This window comes from Pygoscelis adeliae, unplaced genomic scaffold, assembly GCF_000699105.1.
Source record: "Pygoscelis adeliae isolate BGI_AS28 unplaced genomic scaffold, ASM69910v1 Scaffold179, whole genome shotgun sequence".
In the NCBI taxonomy this organism is placed as follows: Eukaryota; Metazoa; Chordata; class Aves; order Sphenisciformes; family Spheniscidae; genus Pygoscelis; species Pygoscelis adeliae.
The window spans coordinates 2,315,930-2,326,722 of record NW_008825612.1 but is presented as its reverse complement, the minus strand read 5'-3'; the positions used below and the strand labels follow the sequence as shown (position 1 = coordinate 2,326,722).

Genomic DNA, 10,793 nt, shown 5'->3' with positions numbered 1-10,793 from the left:
TGCGCTCCGTTAGGACATGATTCATCCTGCATACTGCATGGGTGGCTGCTCAGGGAGAATTTTGACATTTGCATACGCTGATACTTTCCACTTCTCGGTTGCCCTCGAACCCCTGCACTTTGTTTGGCCGAGCACGCGGGGGCTGCGCAGCCAGAAACCCCCTCCCGGAGGGGATCTCCCCCAGCTGGTGCCAACCCAGCAGCGGTGCTTCTCCCCCTGGCTGCGTTATGGGGCAGAAATGAGAGGAGAAGCTGCTCGCAGCCAGGTTGAAGGATGGCTTTAGACTCTCAGCCCCTGCTCCAAGCAAAGCTGGGAAGGACCTGCCGTCCAGGGATCGATCAGAAATTTGGTATCTGCAGGGCAGGAAAACATTATCACAGTCCTACTGCCCAGGCAAAACCAAACCATGGCAAAGGGAAGCACTACGAACAGAAGGACTGAGTCACGCGCGCTGCTTCTGGGAAGGAAAAGGAGTTGGGCAACAAGGCAATTGTCTCTCTCTACCTTAGGGCTGCTCCCGGGTAACTGGATTTACTTTGGCAGCTGCAGAGTGCCAGGCGGCTCACCCCCAGGCGGAGAGGGGAAGAGATGCTCCCAGGGCTGGGAGAAGGCTCGCTGCGCTTTGCCACCGGGACTGCCGTCAGCGGCACTGCGTGGAGCGAGCGGGACGTGGCTGCGATAAACAGGAAAGACGGAGGAATGGTGAATAACGGTAAGGAAAGCTAATATCTTGGTGATTAAAAATATAATAGGTATATACAACTGGATCTGACTACTTAAAAAAAATTAATCTCACAGACCTCATCTTGCTTCCTATGGCTTAAATACAATTTAAGGGGTGAAAGGATGTTTTCCTGCTGGCATGTGCAGGCTGTTAAGTATCTCTGATGTGTATATAGCTTCAGTGAGGGAAAGCATTTCACCTGTACAGGTTAGTCTGCTCGAACTTACTGTCATTCATTTTGGCATCAAAACCGCAACGCGGCAATCCTGGAACTTGGAACGCAGATCTAAAGTAATATGGTAATGTGTTTAAATCCTTTAGTATCGAAGGGAACATAAATTTTAGGCTGTTCTCAAAAGTCTGTCAAAACCAGGTCTGATACCAAGTGCAACATTTTGAAGAAAAATTTCAGCAAACACAAATTTAGCAAATAGGAATTTACCTACCCAAAAAGACACCCTAACATAGAAAGCATCCCAATACCACGGGAGCCACGAGTAAATACTGACTAGTCGTAACTAGTAGGTGGAAATATATTTCATTAGTATCTATCTAATTATGGTATAAATTTGGTTTGAGACACAGATTTAATAGCTAGGTTCAATATGAAATAGAAGATTTATGGTTTTTAATTTAGTATTTTAGAAGCAAAGTTAGGGTCTGACAAAACCCACTCAAGTCAACAGAAAGTCTCATTCTAGCTTAAGTAGGCTTTAGATCAATTCCCTGGTGAGCACAGGCGTTCACAGTTGCCATCACCTTCACGATGAGTCATTAGAAGATGAGTTTCTACTTCAGATTGCTTTTCTAACACAAAATTCAAAGCCTTCACATTATATCCAAATAGAAATATTTACACAAGATGTGTATAAATATAAAGTTTATTCAGTATAGTGTTTAGAAAAATAAGTTCACATCATCTCAGAATACAAATAAAACACTTAATTGTCCAGGCACAAACCCCTATTACAGTACAACAAACATACATACTTTAGATCTCTTTGGTTGGGTAATTAAGCACAGATATGTTTGATGATACACTCTGGGGCGGCATCATCTAACAGTGCAGTAAAGACTTCTGATTATTCCCTCCTGTAATGCGTACATTCCGCTTAAGTTTCATATTTGTTGTAAGGCACAATAAACCCATATCGCAGAAATAACTGGTTAGTTCTGGACAAACAGTACATGCAGCAAAAGAACAAACATCCTCTGAAATGTGAATCCTGGAAGTCAGAAGATTCACCCCCTCCTTGAGTTCAGAAATGTAAGAAGCTAGTTTTAAATTATATGAAACATACAAGTAAGGTATAAAATATCCTTCAAGATAATAACTGCTAGGAGATACAGGAAGACTTCAGGTCTCATTGCTTGTAAAATGTCATTACTTTTGTTTCCAGAGTTACAGAATTACTATTCTTTTTATGATTTGAGATGGTTCTCGACCACAAGCACTAGGCAATTCATGCCCCCAGGGAGTCCCGCACATGTATTTCATACGAAACTGAAGGGATGCAACTCTCTTGGTTGTTCATCTGCCCTTGCTAAGAAAAGTGCGCAGGCACTGGAAATCTACATATGGGAAAAGCTCCTGTGCACACAGGGCCAAATTCTGCCCTGCTTAATTTAACTGCAATATTTATTGAGGTGATTTTGCAGGATTTGAAGTCAGAATCTGTCCATTATTGTCATTAATCTCAGACTGATAGTAGTAACAATAAGGATGGTTCCAGCCTTACTTCTGGGAAAGTAGCTTTCTGAAAGCGTCTTCCTGAATCCACAGGCAGGGTAAAGCAGTAAATGGAAAGAGGTATATGCTTCGGTAGACTGTGACCGTTCGGTTATAACTGTCTGAGTGTCAGCCTTGTGCACTGGTTCATACTGCCACTGTATACCGGGCCAAGTCCGTCCCTGACCCAACTCCAGTGAAATGAATGGACCATATTCTCGGCTGGTGTGAAAGGACATTAAAGTCAATAGAACTGTGCTAGTTTAGCCCAGCCGAGGACCTGGCCGATAGATGTCCGTGATTTATGTGGCTGAAATGTTCTTTCAGGTAAGACCACAGGAAAAAAGCTGCAAATAGTCCAGACAGAGCATTCAATTTAACATATTTCTGGTTCTCTGCAAAACTCTGGGGAAAACAGAGGCAGCTTTAATTAAAAGTAGTAAGAACAAAGGGTTTTTTAACACCATGCTTTGTAGGAATTTGCTTAAACTTTAAGTGTATTTTTCAAAGCTGAGTCTGGGACCAGAAAAGTGATAGAATTTGGCAATGTTTCCTGTAAGATTTCCAGTGGACTTACAAGTTACAAACATATGTGAAGTTGAAATGATCCTTTATTCTCATCCGTAACAGAGAGGGAGGGAGGAGAAGGAACACGTATGCCAGGTAGACATACCTTCCATTTAAACAACAGAACGTGATAATAAGGACTGTCTGCGGGGCTTGGACACTCACTGGCATTCACGTGTGTGGGACATGAGCATCCATATCCCCTAAACACCGGGTAAAATCCTCAGTTTGGGAATCAGTGGAGCAATGCCTTATTTACAGCAGCTGAAGATCGGGCCCCAGACGCTTTTCAGGGCTTTGTGTACTGTCTATTTAGAGCAGTTAGCCTGCTTGCTTGAGGGCCACATCATAAAAACTGACCCTTATTTTACAGTAGGAGTAAAACTACTATTTAAATATCTATTTTAAAAACACTGTACCGTGCAACGAGTCTTTATATTGTGCATATGTACCTGCAGAAAACATGAGGTTATAACTACGTTATCTGGAGGGAATGACACTTATTTTCAATGGGAGAAAGAAAGAGTAAAACATAATAATAAAATAAGTTACTTGATATCTGGAAGACTAGAATAGATTAATCTTACTTTGTCCCAAACCACTGCTTTTATGTACATCCTCCACTCCCACTGAAGAGTGGGAAGTTTCCTATTAGATGTACCAGACACTCCAAGATACGCGCCACTGTAACAACACACACAGTTTTCACGTCAACTGTGCTGCAAAGCCATGGCATTCAGAGCCTCAGTAACACAACAAATGCAAAGGAGGAAAAATTTAAAAAAAAGTAACAGATACTGGCGTAACACCACAGTCTTTTCAGTTATGAGACCTGATCGCATCAACAACTGAGAGAGTGCTCTGAAATAGTCTCTAGCTTGCCTCCAAATATAGTCTGAGCTTCACAGATGAAATGTTAAGCCCCAAACAACTCCTTCAGAGCCACGCACACATTCTCCATTAATATGACAATGATACAGGGTCCTCCTAATTTTCCAAACAGTTGAACAAATTCACGCAAAGCAGATACAGCTACTGTTATTGTCATCATCATCTTGGTTTTATGGGCGAACAAGAGGTGGGAAGCAGATTGCTCATGCTGGAGCCCAGCAAACAGATAAACAAGCAGAGCAGAGAGGAGAACTCTGGACTATCCAATTCCCTGCTCAGGCGGAGATCCCCTGAATGTCAAGGGAAGTTGTGCTGGGGAACATATAGCTCCATGCTTTGCCTGTGATAATCTCCACTTTAAAGCGCTTGCCTTAAACACCCTTTTTGCTTGGGAGCACGTGGGGACAGCCAACTGCTTACGGGCTGCTTCTGTTTGCAGAGCATCAGTGACTCGGTACAGCTGCAAAGTGCACGCCTTGCACAGTTGCTCTTCCCCTTCCCTGCACTTTTTCCCTGCAGCCCTCGAGACTCTGGCTCGCAGCGTGGACTCCGGTGCTTACCGACAGACCTCAGCTTCGAGGTTCCACAGAATACCTTGCAAAACACACTGTATTCAATATAGTGCAAAACAATAGCGAGGATGCCTATGCCATGCTCAACGGCGCACAGAAAAAACCTTCATTCCTCAAAGGCTTTCCACAGAACCAGTTAACAACCAAGACAGAAACGGACTGGGATGTGCTACCTCTATTCTCTTTCCTTTCCATTTTTTTGTCCTTTACAAGTGATCTTGTTTTGTCCTGAGCCTGATTCGGAGCCCACAGAAGCTTATGAAAACACTTCCCATTGCCTTCCAAAGGCTTCAGACCAGGCCCCTGACGAGGATGAATACATGCTTTAGTTACTGTATATATTCACATTAGAATAAAAAAATAACAAAACAAAACCACAAAGATTAACAGCATGTCATTTTTATACATCTGCATTCTTCTTATTATTTTAAAGCTTAAGGATGTGCTTTTCCATGCTACAAAAACTCCTCTGGAGGAAAGGTAAGATCTGTTCCACCTGCCCAGAGCCCGCCTGCTTCTGCTGTCCCCGACGCACCACAAAGGGGCGAAGGGAGAGGAGACCCATCCCCAGCCAGGCAGAGACCACGGCATGGCAGAGACCACTCTCATGAGCCCTTTGGGCAGCTGCAGTTCCCACCATCAGCCCCCACGCTGCTTATTCGGGAAGGATATATAAATACACGTTTAAGTGCACTCCTGGATGGGGGCCTGCTTGCTTGAACAGCAGCTGAAGCCCTCCCACACGGGCTATGTGGCCAATGGGTCCATGTAAACATGGGGCTCCCTTCCCTGGCCTGCCCATCCAACCTTTCCTGCTCATCTGCCTGAGGCTGGAGCCAAGACCTTTCCCTCGGCACGACGGCTCTGCCCGTGGTCCCTCTCTGGACTCCTCCTGCCCTGCTGACGTGGTGCGGAAGGACCTATCTTTGGCTCTCTGCACCGCTAGTAAATGTCACCCACAATGACCAAAAGACTTAAAACTCTTCTTACTCGTGCAAGTAGGAGCACCGAAGTCAGCGGCTCTACTTGCAGAAGTAAGGCATCAGGATTTGGCCCTGAGGACGGATATTTGCAAATCAGTGTTTTTATTCCTCCTGCCAATGTGCTTTAGTAACAAAGATAAGGCCACTAGGAAGAAAGGCACGTGGAATTCTGTAAAAAATACACAAAAAGGTTCAACTAATTCGCAAATTACTAACAAAACAAAGAAAAAACCCCTGAACACAAAGACAGAGGGGGTAAAGACAGGGACCTCCTGGGTTTGTGAGACTGGGAGTTCATTTTCTAGTTTCAGTGTGATTAACATTTTACTTTTACAGTCTATTGCTTGAAAAACTACAAAAAAGTAAAACCTTGTCAGAAATAACTACGTTTACTTCCTGCTCAAACAATAAAAATAAATTAAACAGCCAGAAAACGTTTTCCTTTTCAATGCATTGTGTCTAAAGTGAAAGGGAACATAAACCATAAATAAAATCCATTGTACTAATTTAAAAAAGTCTCCTTTATAAGAACTGAAACAATATTTACATTCATACTGGAGAGAAAGCTTCTGAGTTGCATAATCAGAGTTTCAAATGATGCTTTTTCTGGTGCACTGACAAAATGCTAGCTATAGCATTTAGAAACCTGTAAATGTTTGATGCGAGATTTTTGGTTTGAACGCAAGTCTGCTGGAAAAAAGCAAACACACCAGTAACAATATTATTTATGATTTTGTTTCGTTTCTTAACCTCAAACAACATAAAAGTAGCCGGTGAGGTATCGTCTAGAGTTCCTTAAAAATTTCTCAATGCCCATGGACTAGAAGTAAACAGCAAAAATGACCGCATTGTTTCTACCTTTTCGGAGCGAGATTTTTGTTTTCTATCTAAAGTTAGGAGTGTATACTTACTGTTGAGAGTATGTTGCACTATGGAGAGTCTAGTTAAATTATCAGGGTAGTATCTCTTAGCCAAACCTGTACCCATTCGCTCGGTACTTGCCCTGGCGTTTCCTTTCTCCTTTAATCTGCTTAAAAGAGAATACTGCATGCAAACCAAGTGTGGCAACCTAATTCCATTGCTGGAGATTCCTCTGTACATTGATTCGGACCATTTAAATGTTCTTCTATTTTCTTTAAAAGAAAAAAAAAAAACCCACCAAACAAAAAAAAAGACCACTTGGTGCTTGTTAGGGCCTCAACAGGAGACTTATCTATTAAAACAGAAAGCAAGAAAAAAAACGTTACAAGTCTTGCATATCTTCATCCATCTGAACTGTCTGCAGTTTGGCAAGTTCTTTTTTGTCCGTTTCCAGTTCTTCACAAACCGTGTCAACCATGTTACTCATAACATACTTGGATTTCGAATCCAGCATCATTAAATTGCCAGTTGACTTACTCTCAGAATTAGGTAAGAAATTCTCTTTGACGTCAGGTACAGCTTGCAGAACTAACCTGTGCTCTCTGACGAAATCTTGATGTACTTGTGCAGAGGGGTGGCTGACACGGTCTCCGCCTGTAGAAACTATTTCTCCAAGCGCGGGCTGTGCTGTAGAAATGGACAACAGATCTTGACTGGTAATGAGGGAACAGTTCTGAAGGGTTGCATAGTTAGTGTTGCTGATAGATATCACGGTAGAGGTACTGGTCACGGGCGATGACATGGACTGGCTCTCCGAGATACCAGAGTTCAGTTCTGCAGCATTCAAAAGAGTTGGTGGTGTGAGGGAAAAATTATGTGAGGGCGTTACATTCACTAACGAGGAGGCCAGGGACTGGAGTCCTCCGCTGGGTATATTTTCAGAAGACATGTTTACATTTAGTTGCGTGTTCTGACTGACTGGCATCAACTGAGAAAACACAAGGCTTCTTTCCAGTCCTTCTTGCTTGACAGAGCCTACTGCCTGGCCTGAATTGGGAACCGTATAAACGACTGCACTCGGAGCGAGGGGGCTGAAGAAAACCTTTCCTTGCTGCACTGTTGAAGACTCAGTCGTAAAAGTTCCTCCATCAGATGTGGTTGGATTTACTGAAACATTACCTAGAGAAAGGGAAGCAAAAGAAAGAAAAACAGGGATTATGGTTGGCAGAGAGTTGTGCAGGCATTTTGTTAAGACGTTTTGGTCTTTTTTATGGTTGCAGTACACACATATGCTAATATTTCACGCAACACAGAACAGCGTTGTTTGTAACAGGTGAGAGAAAATTTGGTATGAAGAAACAAAAGCCATTAATAGAAACTGCTTCTAGAAAGGGGGGGGAAAAAAAAGGTTCTGGTGTATTAGGTTTCTTTTAGACTCTCATTAAGGGGCAAACAGTCCCTGGCCATGTGATTCAAATGAACGTGCTTTGGCCTTCACTAGTTGCCACCACTCAACTTCTATCTAAGAATAGAAGCATGAAAAGCTATTAAAGATAGTTCAGTGACAGACTACGGCTTGTGTGTGGGAAACTCGAGACACGTCACATGAAATCCACTACAGCTGGGCAGAACCTACCAGAGTCAACCTGCAGAGAAAACATCAAAACCCAGTAACTTCTACCAGGTTAACTAGGTAGTCCATCAAGCATTCATCCATCCTGCCTTTCACCTCGCTTTATGACATATTTCTAAAAGCCTAACCCTACCACATCCACCACACTGCGTAAAGTCACCTAGCAACTGCCTACCCTCGCTGAAAGCCATGGCACCGCTCGCGTGATGTTGTAGCTAGCCAGAGCAAGAAGCGGTGGCGAGAGGCGACCTGAAGTTGGTTGTACTGGACGTGCCATGTAAGTTGTCATTACAATCATTCCCAAAATAAGATATACTGGCTCTCAGGACTGGGTCCCACTTCAAACTCCTCTCTTTGTCAAAAGCAGCTTAGTTATAATTTTAAGAGTTGGAGACACCTCAATTTTTTTAGAACAGCACTGAAGACACATTTCTCACCTGGGGAATATTTTAGCTCCCTATTCATTTCCATTAATCAATGACAATTTTTTGGAAGAAGTTACTCATGTGTAGACTAGAAGAATCAAGTGAGGCAACTTGAAGTTACCTGGCAATAAGATATCATTTACTGTAGCTCACTTAAAATAGCCTGCAGCACACTTCACTTGGAATAGGCAGCCAGCTATCCATCCTTCTCGTGTTAAGAAAAACAAAGCAGCAAATACGGATCTTGACTTTTCTCTGTACCAGACTAGACATATGGTAGATCACTCTTCAGTGGAAATTGGTATTTTTAACAATGGGGAAAATGTTCAGAGAGGAACTTACAGGATCTTCTAATTTTGCATCCATTTAGAATGTGTTTGTACGGCTTCAGTGTTCCTCCCCATTATTTAACAGCAAGAATAATTCACTCCCTGTACACGTTTAATTCAAATAAGCTAACATGAGCACAGTTTGATTTTCATTATAGTACTCACGGCTCCTGAAAGTAGATTCATTCAAGTTTAATCATTTTCATAACCAAAGATACAGTGGCTAATGAGTAACAAAGCTGTTCAGTTGTGCTTCATAACTGACCTGCTTCAAAACAAGGATCCAGAACTAGGCTTGCGCTCCCTGGCATTCTTCCTGGCCGGCCGCAGTTTCAGTCTACGGTATGTTAAGACAAACTCTAAAGCAAACTTGGGGAGGAGCCTGCACACTTGGCACGTGAACCTGCGATGACATATTTCCCTTGGACTGAGGGCAGTTTATCCAAATACCCTCACGTTTTGTATCTACGAGCTATTGCGTATTTCTATTGTTTCCCTGCAGTTTAATCTTTCTTAATTATAGGACAGAAAATGTACGAGCGTAACTGCTTGGTCTTGTTGTGTCTATAGTAATTTAAAATTTATTTTTATGAAATGCTTTGGTTAAAAAAACAAAAAACCAAAACAACCACCACAAGAACAACAACGGTAACAATTTCCAGCTGCTGCAATTTTCATTTTTATGAACCTTCTCATTAAAAGAATTCAATGGCAAATGGGGAATATTTTGAATTACAGAAACGTGTAAAATTTACAGATATTTGTGAAGACTAGTCTCACAGACTTCTGAGAACAGCATGAGATGAAAGGGGTGTAAAATACCAGACCTCCTTCTCTGCTCTTAGCAGAGGAGCTCAGCCTCCTGTAACAGTCTGCCCACAAGCACAACCCATTATAAAGGGAGGCAAAAGGTATTATTTGATATACTGCGTGTGGCTGCGGCGGAGATAAAATGCTGGCACCTCGGAGGAAAAGTACCATGGCTTCTAAAATGCGAAGCGTGCCCGATCCCAACTTTTCCTTGTACCTCTCACTGTAACAGACAAAACTTTTACCTTGTGAAGCTGCCACAGAAACAGGAGGCAGCTGCAGAGAAGAAAAACCGATGCTTCCGTTCAGCAGCTGGCCATTTGTTCCTGAATTGGGGATCTGGACAATGCCATACTGGTTTATTTGGACAGGAGCAGTAAAAGTAACTACGGAGCCTCCATCTTGGGAAGCAGCAGTTTGTACGCTTTCCCTTTTCACCTCTGAGCTCGGTATCAATCCTGGGAATGAGACCGGGATGTTGCTGGGGCTGAAGGTGGCCGTTGCGGCACTGGGGACCGAAGCCTGAAGGAGTTTGAAGTCCTTAACATCTTCTGACGAAGATGACAGTATGTCAGTAATGGACACCCCGTTGCTCACAACGCTCGACGTGGTTTTGGGTGAATTTAAGGTAACCGTCTGCGAAGCCCCCACACTGAGTCCATTCAGAATGACACCGTTGGGTCCCTGAAGAAAGGAGCTACCATTGAGAAAGACGGGAGAGGTACTGGCAGGCACGAGGTTTCCATTCAACAAGACACCAGATGAGCTCAAGGCTATTTTAGTGTTTCCGAGCTGCTGCATGTAGACGGGCTCCATGTGGCCGGGAAGGCTGAGGCTAGTAACGCCGTCGGATGAGCTGGAGAGTGGATGGGGAGATAAATCCTCCTGCCCCTTACTGGATTCATCTTCTGTGCTAGGGTTGCCGTCTGACTCGCTATGGGAAAAGACGGAGAGATGACATTGCATTACCACGGCGTGCCAGCGAGCTCTGCACCAAGGGAGACTCCTTGCATATAGTTTGTGAGAGTTTTCCCGAATAATTTTTTCTGTCTTTTGCCTTTACAAGGCACTGTAAACGAATTTCAAGTCAAGGGGGAGGCTTCCTAGAAAAGGACACATCAAACCAGCCGCTCGCTGAGGAGAAACTTTACAGACTGGCTTATGGACGTGTAAATAAATCCCGTCTCCCTGGCCATCCGACCCGGGCGCGAAGGGGGCGCTGCCTGGGGCCCCCCCTCCGCCGGCCCAGGGTGCCCACACGTGTGAGAC

At 43.6% G+C, this 10,793-nt stretch overlaps 1 protein-coding gene across 1 annotated transcript in view; it reads right to left on the bottom strand.

The window, feature by feature from the left end:
- Window positions 1–1,596: 1,596 nt before the first annotated feature.
- SIX4 (SIX homeobox 4) overlaps window positions 1,597–10,793 on the bottom strand; it is a gene marked incomplete at its 5' end in the record, with an annotated part of 11,105 nt that continues 1,908 nt past the window's right edge. Inside the window, 2 exons of the mRNA XM_009332754.1 lie at window positions 1,597–7,506; window positions 9,770–10,458. Of these exons, the coding sequence (XP_009331029.1) occupies window positions 6,710–7,506; window positions 9,770–10,458 (1,486 nt within the window). The remainder of the gene's footprint in view (window positions 7,507–9,769; window positions 10,459–10,793) is intronic.